Raw genomic sequence first — 25,520 nt, forward strand, 5'->3', positions numbered from 1 at the left:
TTGCTTTTTCACATTTTGCCTAAACTCCAGTCAGTAGTTTTGATCCAGTTGATAGAGCTGTGTCAATCATTTCTTGTAAAGGAAGTAAACATCAACACTCAACTAGTGGTGGTAAGAGAAGCATTTATTGGAATGATTACTCATATGCTTTGAGTCCATTTCAGAGGTACTGCTCACCTTTTTGGTTTGGGTAGTCCCATTGGAGTAAGGTTAGGGTCTGGCTTAGGAACAGTTTTCCTGATTCGGATCTGTGAGACTTTCTTTGGCCTCTTCTCTGGCTCAGTCTTAAGAAAGAAAGATGGAAAAGTGAAAATCAAGGAAATTAAAACCATACCAGTCAACAGAATTCCCTTTTATTCTGAATATACATTATCTATAGAATAAACATTCCTCTCTGGTTTGCCACCTTCTTTCTGCTTGAATCGAAGCAAGCAGCAGCACAGAGTAGGACCTGCAGCCTGTTTTCTCTCATCTTTAACAGTTACTTGATAATATCCAGCAGCAGCAGCTTCAGCTTCTGGAGAACCAAGAGTCTGAGAGATCTAAAACATAAAATGAACTCACTTTTTTCAGTTCTGTGTCATCTTGGGATCTCAGACAGGCTGGAACAGAAGCATCTGCTTCATCAATGGCAGGGATCTGGAGCTCAGATGCTGAAAGCCTGGGGGGAGATGGCAATGACTCTGGAAGTGCATGACGCTTTGGTAACGGAGGGAATGAAGTTTCCAGACTGTAACAGAGAAAGAAGAGAGCACGTGTAGATTGATACCCAACTGATAATGCAGCAGCATTCCGTGCTCTCAGGAGATGTTCCTAAATTGCAATATGGGCACAAAAAACCAACACATTTCACAGAAATGGCCCAAGTAAGTGAACTCTGGTACACACATACAGCCCAAACCTGCTGCATCCCACATTGATACTGACACAAACAAAACTGCCAGAGTATTTGAACCTGTCATTTTAAACCCACTCTTTTCATACATCTAAACAGTATACAGCTCTATATATCAACTGATAGAAAGGGATCAATCCTCCTTCCTCCAAAGCAAATTTCTTTGGCACAACTATTAATCATACTTTTTGTTTACAGATAAAATACAGCTTTGACACCTGCCATTCCTACACTTAGAAAGAATAGAAGGAAGTTTCAGCACCTGTTGTCCAGTTGCTAAGGCAGAAAGGACTTATATCCAAGTAAGGAGTCAAATTTCTATCCAAGTAAGGAGTCAAACTTCTATAGTTTCACATATTCAGTTCATAAGAAGTGGCACAACATGGCTGAAAGTAACAGAACTGTTCTGTCCAATGTTCTAGGTGGTGTTTGCATAACTGCCCCTCCACTCCTCCATTACATCAGCCAGTCAGCTTACCTCACCCACTTCTTAATCAGAAAGCTGTTCTGGGAGTGAACTGCCAAAAGCTGAAAGCCAAAATGACATAAGCAATGGCTTTCTGAGGAAGGTTATGATCCCACTACTCAGAATAAATACCAACATCCCAGATACTCACCCTATCGCATGGCCTGCGGTCTGCAGTGCTCCCATACTCTGTACAGGTAAGTGTGGTAACATGGCACAGCTGGGTCAAGGAGGAACAAAAAAACAAAACAAAACAAGACAGAAATTAGGTCTACACTATAAAAAGATGAGGGAAAAATTATTAGTATAAACTGGACTGTAAGACAAGATGCTCATATCAGGAATGAGAATGAAAGATTAAAATGATACAAAAGAAAGCCACATCTGCTGTTTAGGCAACTAAATTTCATTGTTAGGGAAACTGTCCTGCTTTCCTTTAAAAATGGTAGTAATGAGAAAAGGAAATAAAGGCACAGAGAGTGAGACAGTAATATTGAAAGTCATAATTATTTCTATATAGTTATTAAAGTCTGAAAATTGTAATTCTTTCTATGAAAGTCTATATTCCTTATTCAAAACCCCAAGTTTTTAAAATTAAAGTAACCAAAAACCTTGAAGGATTTGGTTACTAAAATCCTTCAATGGCAACAGTAAATCCTAAATGGCAACAGTAACAGGTAAAAGGCAGTACTTCCATTAAATTGACTCCCTGTTGTCTCTAGGATCCACAGCCTGCAATACTCTTACTTGATTGGAATAACCAAAGGCCTTTCCATAAGGGTTGGTAATTACCAGAATTCTATGGCATAAAAGTCAGCACAGCAGCTCTAAGTCCTTTGATATTAAGCTTTACTTTTGTGCCCATACTGTTTAACAGCAGGAAATCACTTGGTATAGCTTTTATTACATGCAACAGCAAATCTTGTATTTGCTGTTCTCTCAAACCAACAGTGAAATGCACTTCACTGTTCTAAAGCAAAGATGTTACAGCCAGACTGGAATTCTACAAAGGAAATGAAAACCAGCCATGCTGAAGCACAGGGAAGTCCAACTGTACATAAAGAGGTCAGAAAGGCCCACTTATTGTGTTTATCACTTATGTTAGAACTGTAACATTTTGTTTCAACATTCCACTCATTATTCCAGTGTTACTGGAACTGTATCAATAGTGCAGCAGAGCTCTCTCTGTTTTATGCAATAATAATACAAAATTACAAGGACAGAAGGTGTGGCAAAATCACTTTAGAAATTTTTAATTCAAATAAGCATTAATTAGAAAAAAACTTCACTGAAAGAATGCTTTTATTATTGACAGTGGAAGGGACAGTGGAAGTTAGGTAGGGCAACTACTTTAGTTCCTTGTTCTCCTGGTTATTAAGAATACTAATTGTGAGTGAAATATTTGAAAGAGAACAAATCTTTTCCAGATGAAAATGGCCTGCAGGGAACTTTTTGATTTTTCTGATTTTTAATTATCTTAAAACAGGCAAGAATTTCTGTCATAATGGGAGCTGAAAAGGCTTTTATACTGCACCAAACATACCTCTTATATTTACATACCAAACATCTGAGTGGGACTGATTTACGTCTGCCCCATACACATAGTTGTAAGGTATTTTAGAGAAAAAAAAAACAACAAAATTGAGTTTTAGGGTATTTTAACTTGGATTATTTTTCACTTGAAGTGAAGATGTTTGATTTGAATACCCTCCCTTTGGGAAAAAGATCACCAGTCATAGCAAAGCATGCACTTTTCCAATGACTCCTCACATCAGGAATGAAATCCTCTTATACATTAGCTAACTGGGCATGCTGTCCCGAGCTGCTGGGGAGCCTGCAGACTTAGGGATGTGGGAAAACCCCCAGGTTCTGATCTCCCAGTCCAAAGAGAGCATGCCTCAGTAACACAAAACACTGAATTCACCTTATATACACAACTAAGTTTTAAAAAGATGTTTGTTTTATTTTTAACAATGTGTTGTTTTTAAGTTTAGTGCTCAAACTGTACTTTACTAGTATGATCACTTTCAGAGTATGAAATAGAAATGGAAGCAAGTCCCTTAGAATGTGCTGCAAAATTTGTCTCTATGCCATTATTCAACTTAATTCTTTTAGTGCAGACAACTCTAGAATGGAGCAGTGCTTTCACAAGCTCATTCACACCTTTGGCAGACATTAGAATTTATACTTACAAGTGATAAACTTTTAGGTATGTTACCCATTTATACAAAGCAAAGTGCAGCATTTGTTATCTGGCAAGATTTTTGGTTACACCTGTGTCAATCTGTGACATAGGCTAAATTCAACAGTTCTCCACAGACTGCCACACTAATCAAAACAATTAATTAAATAGACTTTGGTACAGTGCTCATGAAGCTCTCTGTCCAGGAATTGCAAGGTGACAAAATCAGGGACTGAACTGCTCTATGTTATTGAGGGATAAAGGGCTAAATCTTTGCTCAAGGGCACGCAAAAATCCTGTAACAGAGCTAGGAACTTGTTTCATTCTTTTTATTAGCAAAAAGATCTTAAATGCTCATAACAAAGTAAAATTAAATATGCAAAGTAGATTTCAGTCCTCTTCCCACTCATAACAAGATTGACACACAGAGAAAAATTCATTACCAATGTTAACTGGAGCTACATTTGCTTGTGCCAACATCACATATGAAAAGCCATAGCATGCATAAAGAGGTTTCAGTTAGCATAGAATGATCATGGAATACATTAAAAATGTTACTGAATGACACCCCCCCGTTTTACAATTCTTCCTAACCTGATATTGAGCATTTTACAGTGGTTCCAAGGGGTATTTGTGGCTCAGACCTCTAAAAAAAACTTTCCTACCTCAGAAATCCAGTTCCTCTGCAGTCACTCTGAATAGACCTAATGAAGTAGCTCACCTTTTGCATTATATACTCTGATGCATGGTGTGTATATTTTGCAAGGGAGAAGAAAATAGAGTTAGCCATTCTGCCAAAACAGGACAGTATTAAAGAAGTGAAGGCAAATATATTTAAATTCAGCTAAAAGACTGTTCTGTAAGAAAGGATCTTCCACGTTGAGCCATTCCTGGAGCAGAATGTGTAGATCTGGATCAGGAGAAACTGACCCTTCAGTGCAAGCTGCAATTACCCTCTCCCTCCCAAAAAAGGAGCAAGAATATACCCTGCACACATTTAATCTCAGAAATAAGTTGATGGGTTTTACCTGTTCTCGATGCCCACACTTGGCTGCCACTTGCAGTGACTGGAATGGAGAGGAGTGATTTCGGAAGGACGGGCAGAAGGACCATGCTGACTCCATATGGACAATACCCTGCCCAATGAGTATGGCAATGAGGAGACGAGCTCATCGGACACACACCTCGGGTACCTGTCCCCTTTCAAACCCTGTGCCAACTGCGATATAAATAGTCTCTGGATGGTAGGAATATGACTGGTTAAGTTTCTTCTTCTTGTCCAAATCCTGTAACATCCAGGGGAAGAAAGTGCTAACACTGTGTGAAGGCCAAGCCTGGAACAACCTCCGCTTCTTCCAGCTACAGTGTTTCTTCCAGGGTCAGGATGAACAGCAACAGTCCTGGGGGTTGTTGTGGAGTGAGAGGAATGAAGCTCGTTATTTACACGGGAATCTCCCTTGAAAGCTGTTGTATCTGAACAGCTCTGAGACAGGAGAAAAGACAAAGTCCACTTTGAAGCTGGTGCTGGTGTTTCTCTGAAAACTGGGCTGTGATGTACAGAGTGCTGGGATGTAATCCCTCTGAGGTCTGTCACAGGACTCGAGTCCAATTTTATGTGAAAAGAAATTGGGAAAACTGAGGTGTCCAAGAAAGAGGCTGGAGGCTTGTGGCTTAAGTCTGAAGAAAATATTTTGGTAGTTTCTACAGGATAAAGTGCCAAAGGCTGAAAGCTGAACATCTTGGTGCACCAGCTGTCAGCCCAGCGTGAGTGTACGTTCCTGTTAATGCAAGAAAAGGCTTCCAAGAGATTTTTAGATCTACACTGACTGTACCTGTCACCCACTGGAAGAATTTCAGAAGAATATGGCAGAGGCTCTAAGTTACAGTTGCTTTTGGCAGGGGCCAGGAGCTTGCTGGCCATTGCAGACAACTTGCTCAACAATGCTGGTTCTTTGGTACATTTTCTAAATTTCAAGCTGTTCAACAAACTGCACCTCTTGGCCCTCTGCCTTGGCATATGCACAAATCTCATGGCTGTTTCCTTTTCCACTGTCGGTGGTTTACATGGAAAGTACAAAGATTCCAGAAGAGGGTTTTCCTGTTTAGGGAATATTTCCAGGGGAATCTCAGAGACAGGTGAACTTTTAATATTTTTGATTTTTCTTACGGTTTTTAGCTGATACAATGTGGGAACTTTTTTGCATGTCCTTCCAGGTTGTATTTTTAATGGAAGAGCTCCTCTTAGTTTATTTGTAGTTCCTCTTCGTTTATTTGTAGTTCCAAAGGCACCAGGGATCCCATCACACCCTAAATTAAGGTTCAGGTTTTCCATTTCTGAATCCTGAGTCTTCAAAAACTGTGAACTAATAAAATCTGTGGAAATCTTTGGCCTTTTAACTTCTTGTAAAGTGCTACATAGTTTACTTTCACTGCCTCTTACAGCAACAATCTCCTCTGAAGCGCCTCCAAACTTCATATTTCTAGATGTCATCAACTCAGCTGAAGAGCTGCTTAAGAGTTCAGAACTGTGCAACATACTTGGTTGCAGTATGATTTTTGATTTCTCCTGATGTTCTAACTTCTGTTCTTGTTGTGCCTTGCCCAACTGATGTACTTCCATCTTTCCATACTTCTTCTGTTTAAATACTTGGCATTCCTTTATTTGATCAAGTCTCTCTGAACCTAAAGCCCCATTTTCCTGGCAAACTGCATGAGTTGGTATTTTGTCCTGGCCTTCTGTAACTTCCTTTACATTATCTTTGCTCCATGCATTTAATTTGTCAGGCACACACGCTTCACTGCAAACCACACAGTTTGGGGATGGTTCTTTGCAACTGTCTGATAGTGTGCTCAGAGGTGGAGAAAATGTGGGCGTTGTATCATCCTGCACTTCTGGGGCAGCCTCTGTGTCAGATACAGCTCCAGCCTGACAATCATGCACAGTTTCTGAAGGTACACTAGTACCTGCTAAGTTTGGAAGCTTTGTATCATTTTGTCTTTCTTTTGAAAAATTATTTAGTTTGGATCTTGGGATTTCTTCCAAAACCTTTCCATAATTCTCAGTCCTTAGGGGGATTATTTTGTTACCAGACTCTTTAGAATCTTCCAACAAGGCCCATGGACAATCTTTGGGCAACCTTCCTCTAGGGGCAACCTCTTTTCCTATCATCTCTTGTACACAGGTATTCTTAAATTTCTCTTCACTGGGAGGACTTTTTGGTGAGCTCATGTCCATGTCTTTCACGGATGGCATGTAAAGCCCCTCACCTTTCAGACCTTCTTTGCTGTGGACACAAACTCTTGAGCTTTTGGCACCATTCAGAGAGCCAGCTGCTGATTCATTCCCTGAAGATGGAACCTCAACACTGCTGGAGTTTTTCTTAACGGAAATTGTTACAGAAAGAATTTTTGTCATTGAAGTATCTTTGCTAAATTTTTTGTCCACAGATGAAATTTCTCTTTGTGTATTCTCAGGTGACATACACAGGTTTTCTTTCTCAGGCAGAGACATGTGAGAGTTCAGAGCTGACACAGTTTCTGAATCTGCCTGAGTCTCAACACAAGAGTCTTGGATGTCAAACTTTCCAAAATGAGATGGACCAATGCCCCTTTGATCATCAGTTTCTTTACCAGGCTCCAAAGTTAACTGCGAGCAAGAGTTATTTAAGATAGGATTTATACTCAGATTTTCTCTGTTTTCTGTATCTGAAATCACATTTATATTTTCTGGCTTATCTGTATTCTTAAACTTCTCTTGACCAGGAGGACTTTTTGGTGAGCTCATGTCCATGTCTTTCACAGTTGTCATGCAAAGCCCTTCACCTTTCAGACTTTCTTTGCTGTGGACACAAACTCTTGAGCTTTTGGCACCATTCAGAGAGCCAGCTGCTGATTCATTCCCTGAAGATGGAACCTCAACATTGCTGGATTTTTTCTTAACGGAAATTGTTACAGAAAGAATTTTTGTCATTGAAGTATCTTTGCTAAAAACTTCAGCTGAAGATGAATCACAGTTACCTCTTTGTGTATTCTCAGGTGACATACACAGGTTTTCTTTCTCAGGCAGAGACATGTGAGAGTTCAGAGCTGACACAGTTTCTGAATCTGCCTGAGTCTCAACACAAGAGTCTTGGATGTCAAACTTTCCAAAACGAGATGGGCCAACGCCCCTTTGAGCAATAGTTTCTTTACCAGGCTCAAAAGTTAACTGTGGGTGAGAGTTATTTAAGATAGGATTTATACTCAGACTTTCTCTGTTTTCTGTATCTGAAAGCATATTCCTATTTTCTGGCTTGTATGAAAGACTCCCATGAATTGATGAAATGGGCAGAAATTGAGCACTAATTGTATTTTCCTGGTTCTCCACCAACCACTTTATCTTTGGTAAAGATTGCTGCATTTTGTTTCCTGCAAACGCCAGCTCTTTTGCACATTGGATACAATGAGCCTGCTGTGAGCACTGTGGTTTGTCATCAGAAAAGTTTTCTTCAAGAGCTCCTTTAGTGCTTCTTTCACATCTGTTCTCATGTTCTTGTAGTCTGATTGTCTTCTCTTCAATTCGATCACTAATGGAGTCCATGTATCCTGAAGAATCTTCATTTTTCACACCAATTAAAGAGTCCAAACCCATTACATTCTTTTGTACAGCTCCTTTAAACCTGGCTTCTCTTGCACATTTATGGTCCAACAGAGGCAGGTCACCACCTGTTTTTAGCAGAACCTCTTCACTGTGATTAGGATCAGTTTTGTCTCTTTCCATAGAATGACCCACTGTTTGTGAGCCAGTGTTTGGTTGGTTGGTTAAACTTTCTAAACGTTGCTCACTGCCCAGCACTGGGACATCAGACTCACTCTGACGTGGATGAAACTGATTTCCCAATGGAAAAAGGGTCTCTTCTGTTTGGCCAGCACGTCGTGTTGGAACATTCATGTTGTCAAGTGCTGGCTGTGGATCAGAGGTTGAAGTGCTACACTCGGAGGGATCAGCTGTGAGCAGTGGCATTTCTTCCTGCTCACGTGTGTCAAGTTCTCTCTTCCATGGGGTTAACAGAGAGTTGTAAAATCCAAAATTATGAGCACAGGTGTTTCTGTTCAAATATCTGACAAATAGCTGTTCACTAGTCCTATTTCTCTGATTGCCTTCAGGAGCATTTGAGGAATCCACAGCTCCTGTTTTATCAAATTCATCTGTCTGGGAAGCACGCGTGCCAATCTGTTCTTTTGCCTCATCTCTGTCACAAACAATTTCACTGCCCATTACTTTACAAAGATCAACTTGTTCCACAACCCCCATATTCTTATTTGAAATCTCATTTCTTGCCAAGGTAGCAGTAGGCTTCTCTGCAATATATGCTGAGCAAAACATGTTTTTTCCTGTGGGAATATCATTTATCCCATGCAAAGCTATGCCTCTCTTGCTCCAGTCATTTTCACGAAGAAGAGATCCACGTGCCAAAGGGACATGTGCTTCTGGAAAGATGATTGCCTCTTTACTGTTATAGCCTGATGAAGACACTCCTTCCAAATTATCATTTTCTTCAATTTTATCAACTTCAACACCAAAAGAATGACTGTTCAGGAAAACTTCATCCACACGTGTATTCCCTGATAAAATACAGGAAGTACTGGCAGCTGTACAGTGTTTTTTTATACTCTTATTATTACAAAGCCAGGTATGACAATGTTCATTTTCTAAACCAGTGACCACTCTCTCCGTATTTCCTGCAGAAGATTTTATATCCATTTGGGATACTCTGCTTGCTGTATTAGGGTTATCAAAAGTCATGGAATTTACAGAAGACTTGAATCTGTCTTTATGAAGCAAAACTTCAGCAACTTGTTCCGCTGTTCTTCCAGAAGCACCAATTAATTCTTTTCTAGACCAAGTATCCCAAGCCTTGTCCCTGCATGAAACTTCATTATTAGCACAAGGAAGACACTCATTATAATGAGGTTCTCTTGATTTTTGTACAGCAGGAGGTAGAGTTACATTTAATGTATAAAACAAATTTGTTTTGTTCCCAGTAGATAAGCTGTCATTACTATCAGCTTCTGCAGCTCCAACTAAACCACCAGCCAACTCTTCTGATGCTGTATTGCTCTCAGATTCCTTTTCAAGCAGTTGTGCCTTGGGTGAGTCTTTTTCTAGCTTGGTACTACGATGAAGACAGCTGTGGTTACTGAGAGGAGGAATTTTATTGGCAGTACTATAAAAGCATATGTCTCTCTGCCCAGTTTCATGGGAAGCAATGTTACTCGTTTCCACCCACAAACTATTTTCTTTTATATCATTCTTGCATGGGTCACTGACAGAGAATTGCCACTGGTCCTTTTTCAACTTATCACCTTCTGATGGGAATATTTTAAATTTTTCTTTTGAGTGCTCCTCAGGACATGAAGCAACAGAACTAAAACCTAGAGAATGACACTGCTCAGAATTAGCAGCCTCTTGAGCTTCAGGCCAGTTACTAATTTCAACTTTATCCCCCACAGCAATTTTTCTGCAGACTTCAGCTGCTTCTTCAGATTCAGAGCTGTGTGATTTTCCTATAGTAGCACTTAATTCCCTAGGATCAGTTTTTGCACTAGATAATCCTTTTTCCCTTACCACTGAGTTCTGCTCTACTGGTACAGCTGTGGAGGTTCGGTTTTCTAAAAACCCAGTTCCGTGATCACAAAGAGTGTGATGTTTGATGTTTTGGGGAAGGTACTTCTGGGGGGTTTCACTGATAATTCCATGAACTGCAGAACTGCTTTCTAGTGGTATATTTCCAAAGTCCAGATAACAGATGCTTTTCACAACCGGACATAAAACTTCAGAACTTTGTGTGGAGAGTGTTCTACAGCTTTCTGCTGAGAACGACTCATGAGGTTCATTTTGTTCAGGTGCAGTGCCCTTAAAGAAGCCATAAGCATCATTTTCTTCATCCTGCTGACAAGTCTGGCAATTAGCAAATGACGTACTGCCTTCATTAAGAGGATTTTGTCTGGGTAACTTTTCTTCTCTGATCTCCAAACCAGATACACCGTTCCCCCCTGTTCTCAATGGCATGGCAGCATGGGCTTTTGACCCACTGTAGTCACTTGTTTTTTGCTGATGATCTGTAGCTGCTCCAATGTCCATGACTTTAAAAGGCTCTAAAAAACCTAAGATGCTGGTTTTTGAAACCCCAGCTCTGCCCATGACTGTGTCTACATCTGGGCATTGATTGCTCTCAGGTGGAAGACCTTTACTCACTCTGTCATTCCTGTATCCTGCTTTACTAAATATCCTAGTCCCATCAGCCTTCATACCTTGTACTTCTTCAGTGAGCTTTGGCAGAGTTTCAGCTGTCACCTGAACATTTGCTTGGTTTTCTTCTGCATAAGAAAAAAAGCAAATCAGAACCATATGCTAAATTTAGAAGGCATTCAGCTTATTAAGTACCTTTTGTTGTTGTACACAATACTCCATGCAGTGTTGGTTACCAAAATGTTCTTAAAAGTGAGAATTGATGCTAACAATTTTACTACAAGTCTTTAGATGAAAAAACAAACTACTCCACCACAAAGCTAAGGCAAAAAACCCAATCCTTTTCAATACAGACATTCCCATGAGCAGTAGGCATTCCAAGTCCTGTACATTTCAGATTCCTCTAATATCAAGCTAGGTGAATGCAGGTCCTGTAACTTAACACATAGGAAGCCATGGCCAACATTAAAATAATGCTTATTTGTAACAGCAGAATTCAGCATAGGCTGGAGCTTGATCTGCTCCAGCCTAGAAATAGGGCTGGCCATTGTGTGGCCATTTCCATTTCTTCTTCCTCAGAGACATGTCTGTCAGTAACTCATCCATAGGAAAACAAGACATATCTCATCTGCTCAAGCAATTTGGATTATTCATAAACTTTCTTCTGTAAAATCACAAAGAAGGTGCTAATTTAAAAAATTACAGTTACTGTAGAATATCTTTATACTCAAAACTTTACAGGGAACAGACTCAGACTTCTACAGATCTTTTCCCTATTTTCTAGCAAGCACCAAGACTAGATGGCATTCGTCAGCTAAATACAAGTTTAGGTAAAGATAGCAGGGAGGGAAAAAGAAAATAATTACTAGATGCAGGAAAAGTGACGAAAGTACTTTGAGCTAGAAAATTATGGAGGATTATAATGAAATTAAAAATTATTGGATTCTGCACTTTTATTTTTATAACACTCAAAAATAATAATACTTTTTTATATAGATGCTATTACTGCTCTCATACACTTCATCTTTGAAACTAAAGGAAATGCTAAACATCTGCTATTAACAACCTCTTCTGCTTTAGAAACAAATAACTGAAACACATCTTCTACAGAAAATGTCTTGAAGAAAGTACATACCCTGTTAGGAGAAAGTAAAGCATTAAGTTCTGATATAGTGACACAGGGTAACACTTTCTAAATGAGCCATCCCACAATCACTCATCCATTTTAAATCAACAATAAATAACTGGGAGAGAAGCAGGGGCTGGATAGGGATGTACAGCTAAAATAACTACCTGTGTTCCTCAGAGATCCTGCAATTTCAGTGCAATGGCTTCTCAAAGACTTTGCCTCTTGCTCATTTAAATGAGGGTCCTCCTGAAACAAGACAGAAATATGGATTTGGTTAGACATGGTTAGTTATGGTTAGACAGAAAGATGGTTAGTTTTTCTGAAGTGTTTCATGTCTCAGGGACTGCATCTGCTCAGCTGGGTTAGTTCAGAATAAGAAATTCACTAAGACACTTCCAGACACATCAGCCTTGGCCAGAGGCAACCTTGCACTGCAAGGGCTTCACACAAGCACTAAGGATGTGTCCCCAAAACACTGCTGTATTTAGCAGTAATGAAGTCTTGTGATGTGGCAGCTAAAATTTAAGTACATGGCTTAAAATGCAAATTGTTGAAAATTGGAATGAGAAGAGTAATCCAGTCTCCATGTCTAGTTCACACCCCCAAACCACTACCACTACACTTGTGGGAAGATGTGTGCATTTTCTGTCTCTATTAGAACTTGTCTTGTACTATTCCTGGGACTCAAAACCACAAACCCCAGTACAGGTGACCTAGATCTGCCAGCAAAACCACCAAACCTTGATCCCACAACCAAATTACTTTCATGTAGAAATACGTGAAAACTCATCTTGAAAACTGAATGACTATAAAGAATTTAATTATTTTAATTTCACAAAAGTGATAAATCAATTTAAAAAAAAATGTCAAATAAATCAAACAGATATCAAAATCTGGAATTAAGCACATAAAATTTTGCAACACCCAATAATTAAGGTAAAACATTCAGCTGTGCACCTTTTTCTGTTACATATCTGCACCATTCCAACAGTATTTAAGCAAATGAAAACATTGGTATTTTAAAATACTGCTGGTCTATTGAACTATTGTCTAATTTTTCACTGGACCCACAGTAATCCAGATATTGACACACACACACACCCTGGATGTGTCCAAGGCCAGGCTGGATGGGGCTCTGAGCAACCTGGTCTAGTGGAAGGTCTCCCTGCCCATGGCAGGGGGCTGTAACAAGGTGACCTTCAAGGTCCTCTTCCCACCCAAACCATTTTATGATTCTATACTAGAAGACACAAAAAAGAACCAGGCAACCCATTGCCAAACCCACTGCCTAGTGGCTCTGACCCTAAATTCAAATTATCACGCAGGGATTCATTTCTGCATTCACTTACTTGTTCTGACACCCTTTCTCCCAGAGTTAAAGGGCAACATTCAGCATGATGGTCCTCAGCACCTTGTGCCTCTTCATCTTCTTTCTGGTATCCATCACTAGAACAGTCTAGTTTCCTAAAGTGTCTTTTTCTGCTTTTTTCATCCTCTGCAAGGTCTCCAGCCTGTAGTAATTCTCCAGGAAAGGATTCTGCTGGCCCATGAGAAATCACCTGGAGCATCTCACCCAAATCCTCTGTCTTCTGGCAAAAGCTTCCTACGGCAGAAGTCCATGGCCCATCCCTGTGTGCCAGCACAGGTACTGGCCCATCAGACTGTGCATCTAATCCAAGGCTGGGCCCTGGCACTGCCATGAGTTCCCTGCAGATGCTCTCTGGCAGTCCAGTGTACAACTCTTCTATTACAGCAGACACAGAAGAATCAAGGAGAGACTCCACCCCAGATAAGAGCATCAGGGCTGTTGAAGATCAGTTGCCCTGAGCTTTCCAGTTTATCCTAAAAATAAAAGCAATGTTAAATCAACGTACATTGGATTAACCATAGAAAACCCTGAGCTGGAAGGGACCCTCAAGGATCGCTGAAATCCAACTACTGGACTAGATTAAAAGGAAAAACTTAATTCCTCAAGATTCAAGTGTATATGTTTAAGAAAGATACGTCCAAATATGTCTTTAAGAAAGGAGCTGAGAAAGATCTGAGTATGTAAGGAAATGCTTCATGAACAAAAGAAGAGAGTAAAGCCAGATAGATATTCCCAAGCCTCATTTTTGAGGCTCATTTTTAAATCTCCCTGCAGATTTAACCACATCTTCTGAATAACACGAGAAGAGGTTATAAAGCAAATCACCGGGGCTTGTATCAGACATCCTCCTCCTTCACTAGAACTAAAGCATTGTTTGATGTCCTGGGATTTTCATGAGTTTCTAGTCTTTGGAAAAAAGCTCCAACTTTTCTTCACATTCTCTGCCTCAAACGAACAGTCTCTAAGGCAGCAGCCATCAGCCAGTGCCTCTCAGCTTCTCTCGTGTGAGCACTCTGCAGTGACACGCAGTGCAGAGGATGCCTTGTGCCAGGGCACAGCCCCGGTCCCGGATCCTCTTCGGCCCAGAACCGAACGCCCCGTGCGCGGCAGCTGCTTTGTGAGCACGGGACAGGAGCTCCGGCTGAGCTGACACCGCTCCTGCCGGCACCGGGAAAACCCCGACGTGAAACGCGGCCGTCAAATCGCTCCCGAAGGCTCACGGACAGGACAGGGCTAAGCCAGGCCTTTGGAGGCCATCAGTTGCTCAGTTTACCAAAACACGGGCTCATCGGCCGGGCGCTGGGCTGCGCTCCTTAGGCAAGAGCAGCCTGTGCAGAAACAGGCGAAACTCGCACCAGCCTCCCGGGCACACGCGAGGCCGCTGGTCCCGGGACAGCATCACCCTCCCGGCGGTGCCGCCCGAGCTCAGCCGCGGCAGGACCGGGGGCGACCCTTTGTTCCGAGCGCCGCAGCAGCGCCGACGGACCCGGCCCCGAGCCCCGCTCCTTCTCCGCGGCAGCAGCCCCCGCACCGGCCGGCGCCGAGGGTCCGCAGCCGCCCTGCGGCGGCGCACCGGAGGTCGCCGCTCTCGCTAATTACACAACCGCCGGTGTCGCCCCCGGGCTGGGCAGGGCCCGCGCCGGCCATTCGGCCCCGCTCCAACTCCCAGCCGGCGGCGGCGCGCGCAAGAGGCGGGCCCGCGCCGGCACACCCCCGCGCCCCGCCCGGTGCCGGTACCTGAGCGGCGGCGGCCGCCGGCCCCGCTGTGCGCGCCCGCCGCGCCGCGCCCCGGCCCGCGCGCATCACTTCCGCATCCGGGGCGGGCGCGCGGGCGGACCCGGCAGCCGCTGCTGTGGCCCCGCCTCTGGCGGCGCCCGCCCCGCCCCTCACCGGGCCGGGGTCCCTCCGGCCCCGCCCCCGCGGTGGGCGTGTCCCGCCCGCTCCTTCCCGCGGTGGCGGCGCGGGTGTCACGTGGCGCGCGGCCCCGGACGCGGAAGTGCCGCGCGGGAGCCGCGGGACGCGCACCGGCAGGCCGGGGCCCCGCGTTCGGGCGCTCCGCGAGCAGGGGCGGGACTGCGCTGCGCTCTGCTCTGGCACAGCCGGCCCCGGCCCCGGCCCGCGGCGGCTGTGAGTGGCACGGAGCGTTAAGGTGTCCGGGCTCCCTTCGCGCTCGGACTGCGCCGTTCTCCCCGGTGTCCTTCCCCCGGGGCTCTGGCGTGAGCCGCCGTGCTGCTCGCTCTGCACTACTGCCCCCCGTGCGGGTAAGGACCCTGGCGGGCCCGCGTCCTGCCCGACCGTCCCTCGCCGCTGCTCCGGGCAGGAACTCGGGTGTCTCGATGCGCTTGTCCTTCCCTGTAAGCGAGCGGCCGAATGGACGCAGCGGCTCCATAGCTGCTTAATGCCTGTAGGCACGGCAGCGGACTGTAACTGATGGGGTTTGTTTGCTCTCCACTCCGGCCCTGCTCTTTTGTGGCTTTCCCGGGGCCGGTCTGCCGGGTCGCAGCACCAAGCGGCGCTTCTTTCCAGACCCGCATCAGTTCCAAGTTACAGAGTTTATTTTAACAGATTTTAGTTATACGGCGGTTTTTTTCCCACCACGACTCTGTAGCTCGGTAATTGACGTTCTGCAAAGCACATCTGAAAGCTCAACCCTTTAATCTATTTGAAAAGCACACTTTTAGGTCCCTCTCTCCTCGTGCCTGTACCTGTAGCTGCCTCGCACTCTGCTGGGCGCAGCTCTGCCGCGCTGCGGTGAAATCGGCCGGGGCAACGCGCTGTGTTCACGTGCAGAACATACACGATGGTTTTGCATTGACAAGAGATCTGTGTTTGCTTTCCTTTCTATGTTAGATATGCAAGATGCCTTTAACCGTCTTGGCTCGAAGCATCTGAGAGGAACTGCAGCTCAAGATGAGAACCAACAAGGTGTACAAGCTCGTCATACATAAGAAGGGGTTTGGAGGCAGTGGTCAGTATCTCCTAGCTCATAACAGTGAGACCAACACTCAGTTGAAAGTAATTGTTTTATTGATTTTTTTTTAACAAAAGAATGAAGATGGAACTTTGATGTAACAAGCAATATTTCCAGCCAGAGTTTGGAAAGCTCTTTCTAATAATAGGATACAGCAAAATAAATGAATGTTTATTGGAAGAGACCAATATTATATCTAAAAATAAAATAGCTTTATTTTTTCTTCCTCCCTTTTGTTGCAACACTTTTCTCTTAATCTGGTATTTTGGTCACCCTTATGAGTGCCATATATGTCAAGTGACTTATGACTGCACATAGATGTGTTTCTGAGCACTAATAACAGTGCCACTGATTGGATTGCTCACTACTTCTAGACTTACTTAAGTCTTGTTGAGATTCTAGACCGTCTACTTTCCTGCTGATGTTTATTGTATGAAAAGTACAGAAGATGATTCTGGTTCCCGAAATAAGGCACAGTCTTTTGCTGAACACTTCTTTTGAGAAAGTTCTGTTATTTGAGTTGTTTGTGCCGGCAGGAGTGGCTGGGTAGGGACCCTGTCATGTGGGGAATAGAAAGCATTTTGCTGATGTGTTCACCTTGGTTTGGTGTATTTATGTATGCTGACCTATTGTATGCAAACATGCAGGTGTCTGTGTTTAGTATATATCTGTTCACTGCCCTCATCCATTTATGTCTTGTAGATGATGAACTGGTGGTGAATCCTAAAGTATTTCTTCAAATCAAGCTGGGAGATGTTGTGGAAATTGCACATCCCAATGATGAATACAGGTGACTTCTCTTTGCTGATATCAGTGAGGTTGGAGCACTGAAAGGATCTGTTAATATGTATTGGTTTCTAGAGTGAAAGACTTTTAGGGCTGACATAACTTTGCTTCAGAATTCTGCCATGATTTTTTCTGCCTAAAGAGAAGTAAAGAGGTTAACTTTAGCAAGAGTGCTTCCTTAAAATTTGTGGAATTCTTTGTGTTTGGTGTTAATTTGCTGATCTTCCATAGGCCAAGTAGCACCTGAATATAGAATCAACAATGTCTGTATCCTCTTCCTAAATCTGCTGTTACCTAAGGATTATTCTCCTATCCTACAGTATATCCTAGTCAAAATTAAAATTTTGTGGCCTTGTATGAACCTGTTCATCCTGCAGCCTCTATCTGAAAAGCAGCAGTACACTTGTGTGAGGATCTGAGAAGTTCTTGTGTGACCTAATTTCCCATTTGTAGTATCATCTTTACCTCAAGAGTACCTTATAATTATGAAGAGTGTAAGGAGCAAGATACAGATGGGGAGAGGATGGTGTATGAAGCTTTCTAGAAGATATTAATGTTTCTCTTTAGCTTATCCTGTGGTCCATGTTACTAAATAGTTTTGTGTGTGATTTACCAGAGAGACTGTTGGTATCTCAACTTGTCTTTTTTCTCTTCTCCATGCTAGTCCCCTGCTTCTCCAAGTGAAGTCGCTTAAGGAAGATTTGCAGAAAGGTAAAACTCGAGACTTATGCACAGTAAAATCATAGGAAAGGTGACATGACTGGGCTGTTCCTTTGATTGGCTAGCATGTGTATTTAATTTCATAAGAAAATCAATGCTTTTTCTGTTTAGCAAGGGAAGGATTAGAATTTTAACAAAAAATGGGCAGTTAGTTCTAAATCTGCTTTTGTTTGGGTAATGTTAGTATGGTTTAAGCAAACCTGGCTTTTTAGCCTGAAATTTGTGTTTCATGACAGTCTCACTGTGTTGGTTTTGTACCTGTAAAGCACTTGAGACCTGTTAGGGACATTGACTTCTCTGCTGTCCTCTCTCGTTCTTGCGGCAGAAACGATAAGTGTGGATCAGACAGTTGCACAAGTGTTCCGCCTGCGGCCCTACCAGGATGTCCATGTCAATGTTGTTGACCCAAAGGTGTGTGGTTTTGCCACTTGTTTCCATCCATTCCATCACTTGACTCAAATCAGAGCCCTGTGACTTTCCATCTACAGTAGTCTGGGGAAGAAAGGCATTTATTTTTTGTTGAAAGATATTTAGTCTTTTTCCCTAAGAAAATGAGCCTTGGACTTTTTAATTATTTGTTGGTTTGTTATGTGTTTCTTCTCTCTCTACAATCTCTGCTCTCTTTTTGAACTCTTATGATCTTGCTTCAACAGAGCTTGGTAGAAATGTAGACATTTCACATATTTTTAAGTTTCAGAAATTAATGAGAACCAGGCATGGTAAAAAAAACCAGAAAGTGGCCTAGTCAAAAGAAGAGCCATGGCCTGGATTTGCATTATGTGATACCACAGAGCCTCTTAGAGGCATTTCCTGTAAATGTCCCTTCTATTAAAAGAGCTGCAGTCAGAACTTACATTCTGCACAAGACAGAAATCTGCAGGAAATGAGGTTTCCTTAATGTCATGAACAATGGCAGTAATTTGTTTTATTTCCCCTTCCAGTATGCACTGAGACTTGTAGTACAGATTTAGTCCTTAGGTTTTTTCTGATCACATTGTGCAGTGTTTTGCAGCTCATAATAGTTGAGGTACATGCACAACTTTGATATTTATTTGTATGGGCTTCCCCTTTATCTTGCAGTTTTAGGGATATTGATGTGCTTTTGAGTAGCCCTTCTTATAACATTTGGTTATTAAATGAACAGATTGGTGGGCCCTACTTAAAAACAGCCTGTAAAATCTAAGCAGTGTTTTTCATTCATTTCCCAGGAGGTGACCTTAGACTTGGTGGAGCTGACATTTAAGGATCAGTATATTGGGCGTGGGGATATGTGGCGACTGAAGAAGAGTTTGGTAAGGCTCCTGCTGCCCTTGGGCAGGTGCAGGTGATGAACCTTATGTTTTGTTTGCTGTGAAAGAAAAGAAGTGCTTTGCAAAATGCAGAGAGCCAAAGACAAAGACAGTGCCTGCAGCTCCTGAGTATCTTGTGCTGTGAGTGGCACATCAGAGTTGGAAAATGGGTGTAGATGTTGTAGAAAAACAAATCCCATCATTTCCTACTCCACTGGTATAATTTTGATTACTGCCTTGGGCATTGAAAATGCTGTAGAGAGTTTTTTTGCTTATGTTCTGAATTTTAATGATTTACTACATTTGGAAGGAATCGAATCCAAATGTTTGTCAAGTAGAAGTATGCTGAAGTATCCCTTCTCTGAGAGTACCACTTAATAAGCAGCTATTACAATATCTTCCACCTGCATCTCTGAAGTGCAATCTTTGGCTCCTCTAAGTGCAGTGAATTAGGCAAATAATCACAGTTAAGAGTTGATCTGTGTTAAAAGTGATTTTCTGTTGTCTATTACAGAGGTTCTGTAGGCTGAGCTATTAGTAGTAACTACACTGAATGGATTTTGTAACTTCTGTCATAAAAAACATGTTTGAGTGTGAGTGGTACATTGTTCTTCTCACTCTGAGCCTGCTCTTCTTCTAACACACGTATATCTTCTTTCCTAGGTCAGCACATGTGCATATGTCACCCAAAAAGTTGAATTTGCAGGTATCAGGTCAGTGCCTCCTCTGAGGGCTTACTGTGACTTATTGCTCTAGCTTCATGAGTTTTAAGTGTCCAGCTGGAGACTCTTCTCTGAAAAATCCTTCATGTTTCATTGTTCTCTTACTCATCTACGGATTTCTGCCTGCACCGTGGGGTGGGGGAAGGCTTCTGTCTGGTTTGGGGTAGAAGAAACTAATAGCAGGGCAGCCAGCTATACTTGTGGCCTCTGATGGAGGCCAAATAATTTTCTTTTTATCTCTTAGAATATTTACCCACCCTTCCCAAGCTGTATGGATAGTTCAGAGGGGATTACTTCAGTTGCTTTTGGGGTAACACAGGGACCAGGAAATGTACAGATGCAGAGGGAAATGGCTGTTTGACCTCTTTTGGGTTAAACATCAGGTTTTAACCAATTAAGTCATCCTTGACTGCAGATTTTGGCGCATCTCTTTCTTGTTCAAATACTGATTCTCTAATCTTCATGTTCAAATATCTGCACTTCTTTTCTTCCAGGGCCCAGGCAGGTGAATTGTGGGTAAAGAGTGAGAAAGTCACTTGTGGATACATCAGTGAGGACACCCGGGTAAGAGTTCATGAAACAGGGGAAAGCAGTTTTTCCCTTCTTTTCCTTTCCTGCCAGGATTTTTGTAATTCTATCTTGCCTGCAGATTTGTATGATCACTGGAATTGGCTGTGTTGTAAGGTGAAGAATGGCAATAAGTTCAGGACAATGAATTATTATTAAACTTCAGCTCTGCTGTGCTGGCAGCACTAGGAATGACTTATTAGAGGGGAAATGCCAACTTGTTAGAGGGGAAATTCCCTGTGATGCAAGGGCCACAGTTGTATGAGTTGCTGTGTAGTTAACCTCTTCATTTGGGCCTTCTAATGAATGTACTTGGTTTTAAATAAGATCTTGCATTCCTTTGCAGGTGGTCTTCCGCTCCACGTCTGCCATGGTTTATATTTTTATCCAGATGAGCTGTGAAATGTGGGATTTTGATATTTATGGTACGTAGGTAACTGTGGCTGTGGATGGTAGCAGCTGTCCTTTCTGCCCCTACTAGAAAACTGCCACTGCTATTATTTTTTCTACCACTAAAATATCCTGCCTTTGGCCTAAGCAGTGCTCCAGGGTGTGTTGTGGTCTTTCCTTAGATCCTTCCTTGCAGTGCCACCCATTTCTGTCCTTGCCTGTGCCATCTCTCTCCTGTCCCTGTAGAATCTGGGTACCATTATCTCAGCCACCAAGTCACTGTGAGCATTGGAAAGGTTTTCTATGAATATGAACATGTTGGGTGATGAGGGCAGGTGGAAGTGTTATGAATCCTGAAGCCAGAAATGTGTGGAAGTCCTGTGCAAAGAGGACCTTGATGTTTTAGATTTCTCTTGATATTGGCTTCTTGAGGAAGCGAAACCTGCCTTAGCCCAGGTTGAAGTTGGTAACTTCAGCTGGAACCATTACAACTTTAGGCATTAAGAATGAGTCACTTCTCTGTCATCCCATTTTTTTTCTGGCTTAATTCTTTAGCAAACCTCTTGCCACTTCCTTTGACCATGTGTTTAGGCATATGGAACTAGGCAACTATTCAAATCAGAGCAGGGGATCAGTTGTGCATTCTATGCCTAAAAGACGGTACAGATGCTTTCCCAGCATGCTGCAAATGTGTTGGAAAAATGAATTAAAGGTCTGATCCTTCTTGCATTAAGTCTCATGTTTACATCCTATGAAAAAAGTGATGCTTTTTAATCTTTTTATCATAAAACAGTCATGCTTTTTAGTCTTTTTACCATCTCATCTTAGTGATATTGTCCTTTATTATGCACACAGCTGCTTGAGATTTAATAAATATAATTGTCCTAGAATCTTAGGGTTAGATATGACCCATATCTAACTTCTAGAGGTGAAGTAACTATTGTTACCTGATGCTTGGGAGATTTTTATTTTGCAGGGGATCTATACTTTGAGAAAGCTGTGAATGGTTTCCTTGCTGACCTCTTCACAAAATGGAAGGTAAATAGTTGAGTTCAGTTTTAATTTTTTATTTTTCTGTAATTGTTAGGGGCATCTCTCTGAACAGTAACACATCAGAATATCAAATTGCTGTGGGTATAAACAAACTGTATCAACTGTCTTTTTTTCTTAACAAAAATCTTGGCAATTACAGAGAAGAGCTTCTTTAGAGACTAGTGGAGAGTGCTCCTGGTAAATGTGATGTAGCCAGGCAGCACAGGATCTGCAGGACAGACCATTTGTTATTTCAGAGAGGCAGATGGAGCACTAATGCAGATCCATTAATGCAACAGTCTAGGTTTTGTTAGCTACCTTTGTGTCTAGGTATGAGGGAAGAAAGGCTGTTACTGTATGTGTATATACACAACTTTCTACCAAATGTGACTTTTAATGTTTTCTTTTTGCATTTGTTCTTCCTGGACAGGAGAAGAATTGCAGCCATGAAGTGACAGTGGTTCTATTTTCAAGGACATTTTATGAAGCAAAATCTATAGGTATGCAAATTTTCTATTTTCATGTTTCCATTTTTAAACCTATCTCATCTCTTGAAAGTTGGTCACAGGCTGACAGGGACTTTTTCTTTTTTTAATTGCCATGTTCAAAGTATTCTCTATCAAGCACAGTAGGTACACAGCCATTGTTATGAAAGTACTGCAGTCAGAACCTTACATAGAAGAGGTTTTTTCCCTCATCATACTCAAGCTGTCATATTGGTTTAAAAGCAGTTTTTTATTGTATAGGAGGTCTGATATTTCTCCAAGTGTTTTGATTTTTAGTTTGCTTGCTGGAGGCTTTGTTTTTTTGTTTGTTTATTTTTAATGGAAATAACAGCTTTTTGCTGGAAAAGATGAGTCATTTCTATAGAAGAGCATAAGATGAGATGTGCTTTTCCTTCCATTTCAGATGAGTTTCCTGAAGCACATCGTGCATCAATTCGGCAGGATCATGAGGGAAGATTTTATGAAGATTTTTACAAGTATGTTTTCCTCCCAATTCTTTTCACCTCTTGTCCAGCAGTGTACGTGCAACCTGATGCACCCTTTTGTGCATTTCTTTACAGTTTGTTCATCCCTTCTCACTTCCCCTCATGGCTTCTTTCATGGGCCTCATCAGGCTGTGTTTTTTCTAGAGTTGTAGTTCAGAACGAGAGGCGGGAGGAGTGGACCTCCTTGCTTGTGACCATTAAAAAGCTTTTCATCCAGTATCCTGTGCTGGTACGGCTCGAGCAAGCAGGTACAAGAATCTTTCTTTTCCTGCTTTTATCCTTTGCTGTCTCTTTTTAGTTTTTTTGATTTTTAGCTTGTCAGTAAACCATCCATTTTTAGTTGGAGTCTGGTGTCATACTACTTAGTGATCTCCTGGCTGGGCAATTTGCCTCAGTCATTCTGTGGAACTTAATAACTTCAATTTTCCCTGTCATTTTGGAACCAATAGTATTTAATACAAATGTATTTTTATGTGGGTTTTTAATTATATAAAGCTAGTATACAGGAATTATGATTTTTTTTTTTTCCCCTTCTGAATACTTTTCCAGAGGGCTTTCCTTCAGGTTACAATTCTACCTCAGCACAAGGGAACTACCTGGAGGCTATAAATCTTTCATTCAATGGTAAGTTACGAGCAATGGGTAAAAATACATAGGGAAAGAACCATTAAAGCAGCTGCCAATAAATGGCTGTGGACTTATGTTACTTTTTCCTGTGTGAAGAGGAGGGGAATATTAAGTGGTCACCTGCCTTGCTCTGAAGGAAACATCCAGGGTGTTTTGACAGTATTGCTGCGTTCTCTCTGGCAGTGTTTGACAAGCATTACATCAACCGCAACTTTGACCGCACGGGGCAGATGTCGGTAGTGATCACCCCCGGCGTGGGCGTGTTCGAGGTGGACCGGCTCCTCATGATCCTGACCAAGCAGCGCATGATTGACAACGGTAAATAACTCTGCCTGTGCCTCTCTGAAGGCAAGCACAGATTTGGGAAAGATCCAGCTGCTTCTGGCTGTGAAAAAGCATCTGCTCTAAGTTGTGTGCTCTGGGAGGAAGGGTTACAGCTGCAAGGCTTGTGTCTGCACTTCGTATTGAAATGAGCAGATTTTCGGAGTACTTAGAGGCATTTAGTTTCTTTTGTTTATGATAGAGAACTTCACCTGTCTGGGTGCAAACCTTTCTCTTAAAGGATAATCCTGCACGAGTTGCATTAGTTTAGGAAAATAATTTTTTATATCCCCAGAGGTACTGTTGGTTTATAGCCATATCATGGGACCGTTAAACTACCATTTTTCAGTATTATTGCCTCTTATGATATGAATACATATGGGGTCTTCAGTTCAAATTGGTGATCTGTTTTGTCTTTGCATATCAGTCCTGCTTGGTCGATAGCTGAACTCTACTATTGTCTGTTTACAGGGATAGGTGTGGATTTGGTGTGTATGGGAGAGCAACCCTTGCATGCTGTACCACTCTTTAAGGTAAGGCTGCTTTCCCTTCTCTTGTTCTGCTACAAACATTACTCATTTTGTGACTGGCTGGATACAGTTAGTTGCTTCTGAATTACTCTTACAGCTCCATAATCGCTGTGGCCCTGGTGACTCACGAATGGGTGATGACTACAATATCCCACACTGGATAAATCATAGGTAGGTAAATTCTATCAGCTTCTGCTAAACACTTCTGTTTTGCTTTACTCTTCATAATCTCTTTGAATTCTCTTTCTTCTTTTATCTCCTCTGCTTTCCTTGTGAAGCAAAGGAAATATTACATTACTCTTGCAGAACTCTGGGCATTAATGCAACCTAATAGAAATGACAGGGTTTTCAAACAGCTGGTGTGAATGACTACAGTTGTGTAAATCAGGAAGAGTTGTGTAAATGGCACAGTGGAAGTGGATGTCTTTCCATAGAAAGAGAAAATGAACTGGGCAATGCAGATGTTAAGCATATTAAGAAGTGTCTAGACTGAGGCTGTACAAGTATCAAAGCCCTGTCTTTAGGCAAAGAGTAGCTTCTCTCAACTATCTCTCAGTGTTTTCCAAACTTTTTTATGCACAGAAAATTATCCCTTTTTCTCTATCCAATAGCTGACTCAGGTTCCTGGTCTGCTTACTGAGTAGCAAACCAACTGTGTTGAGTTCTTAAAGCCACACTGTATTTTCTTTCAGTTTCTACACATCCAAAAGCCAACTCCTGTGTAACAGCTTCACTCCACGGATCAAGCTGGCAGGAAGGAAGGTGGGAATCTTTCTGATCTATATTTTCTTACTAGCTTGTCCGATACCTCTTCTCAGTCTAGCATCACAAGTATTCCAACAGCTGAAACTAAGTTTCTGTGTTAAAAGGCTGTGAAAGCAAAGCTGCAAGGTTTGTTGTGGGGATTGTGAATGACAGACTAGTTTGTAGGTCTTTCCTTCTTAGATAAAACTGGGTGAGAAATGTTTTAGCCACCACAAAAATTAGTTCATTCTGTGACAAAGATCTCTATGGAGAGGAAGAAAGGTGTTGAGCATTGTGTTTTTCACATAGGTTTGTGATCAAATATCAGTATTTAATATTTCTGAAGTTGTCTGGCTGCCTCACTGAGTCAGCAAGCTAAACTTTGTCTGCTTGATCACACTGAGGATGTTTCCTTAGAACATGCTGACTGATTCCCTTCCATCTGTCTTTTCTGTTGCTCTCTTTTTTCTTTCTTGTTTATTTTTTGGTCACTTCACACTTCCTTTGTTGGACCCTCCAGCCACTGACAGAGAAAGCAAAAAATAATCGTGATGCCTG

At 42.1% G+C, this 25,520-nt stretch overlaps 3 protein-coding genes across 9 annotated transcripts in view; 2 read left to right on the plus strand and 1 right to left on the minus strand.

Moving 5' to 3' along the window:
* LOC128816263 (melanotransferrin-like) overlaps positions 1 to 1,190 on the plus strand; it is a 16,964-nt gene extending 15,774 nt beyond the window's left edge. For both annotated transcript variants that reach the window (XR_008439845.1, XR_008439843.1), the window contains one exon: positions 1,094 to 1,190. The gene's annotated coding sequence lies outside the window, so the exon portion shown is untranslated. The remainder of the gene's footprint in view (positions 1 to 1,093) is intronic.
* Positions 1 to 13,805, minus strand: part of PRR14L (proline rich 14 like) — an 18,831-nt gene extending 5,026 nt beyond the window's left edge. The window contains exons 1-6 of the mRNA XM_053993724.1: positions 13,253 to 13,805; positions 12,068 to 12,149; positions 4,572 to 10,902; positions 1,513 to 1,581; positions 565 to 730; positions 178 to 284 (exon numbers count right to left, since the gene is read on the minus strand). Coding sequence (XP_053849699.1) covers positions 178 to 284; positions 565 to 730; positions 1,513 to 1,581; positions 4,572 to 10,902; positions 12,068 to 12,149; positions 13,253 to 13,702 — 7,205 coding nt within the window. The 5' untranslated portion in view covers positions 13,703 to 13,805. The remainder of the gene's footprint in view (positions 1 to 177; positions 285 to 564; positions 731 to 1,512; positions 1,582 to 4,571; positions 10,903 to 12,067; positions 12,150 to 13,252) is intronic.
* A 1,579-nt stretch (positions 13,806 to 15,384) lies between these two features.
* The window catches only part of DEPDC5 (DEP domain containing 5, GATOR1 subcomplex subunit), a 39,077-nt gene continuing 28,941 nt past the window's right edge, over positions 15,385 to 25,520 (plus strand). For 5 of the 6 annotated variants that reach the window (XM_053993525.1, XM_053993528.1, XM_053993529.1 and 2 more), the window contains exons 1-19: positions 15,393 to 15,533; positions 16,123 to 16,240; positions 16,946 to 17,033; positions 17,694 to 17,740; positions 18,075 to 18,160; positions 18,958 to 19,041; positions 19,702 to 19,751; positions 20,255 to 20,324; positions 20,674 to 20,752; positions 21,694 to 21,755; positions 22,180 to 22,249; positions 22,659 to 22,731; positions 22,885 to 22,988; positions 23,290 to 23,364; positions 23,551 to 23,685; positions 24,160 to 24,221; positions 24,316 to 24,389; positions 24,911 to 24,980; positions 25,483 to 25,519. In XM_053993525.1, coding sequence (XP_053849500.1) covers positions 16,183 to 16,240; positions 16,946 to 17,033; positions 17,694 to 17,740; positions 18,075 to 18,160; positions 18,958 to 19,041; positions 19,702 to 19,751; positions 20,255 to 20,324; positions 20,674 to 20,752; positions 21,694 to 21,755; positions 22,180 to 22,249; positions 22,659 to 22,731; positions 22,885 to 22,988; positions 23,290 to 23,364; positions 23,551 to 23,685; positions 24,160 to 24,221; positions 24,316 to 24,389; positions 24,911 to 24,980; positions 25,483 to 25,519 — 1,324 coding nt within the window. In that variant the 5' untranslated portion in view covers positions 15,393 to 15,533; positions 16,123 to 16,182. Of the gene's footprint in view, positions 15,534 to 16,122; positions 16,241 to 16,945; positions 17,034 to 17,693; positions 17,741 to 18,074; positions 18,161 to 18,957; positions 19,042 to 19,701; positions 19,752 to 20,254; positions 20,325 to 20,673; positions 20,753 to 21,693; positions 21,756 to 22,179; positions 22,250 to 22,658; positions 22,732 to 22,884; positions 22,989 to 23,289; positions 23,365 to 23,550; positions 23,686 to 24,159; positions 24,222 to 24,315; positions 24,390 to 24,910; positions 24,981 to 25,482; position 25,520 lie in introns of all 6 variants that reach the window. The other variant, XM_053993531.1, reaches the window with a different exon arrangement.

The sequence above is a fragment of the Vidua macroura genome, chromosome 18, assembly GCF_024509145.1.
Source record: "Vidua macroura isolate BioBank_ID:100142 chromosome 18, ASM2450914v1, whole genome shotgun sequence".
Lineage (NCBI taxonomy): Eukaryota > Metazoa > Chordata > Aves > Passeriformes > Viduidae > Vidua > Vidua macroura.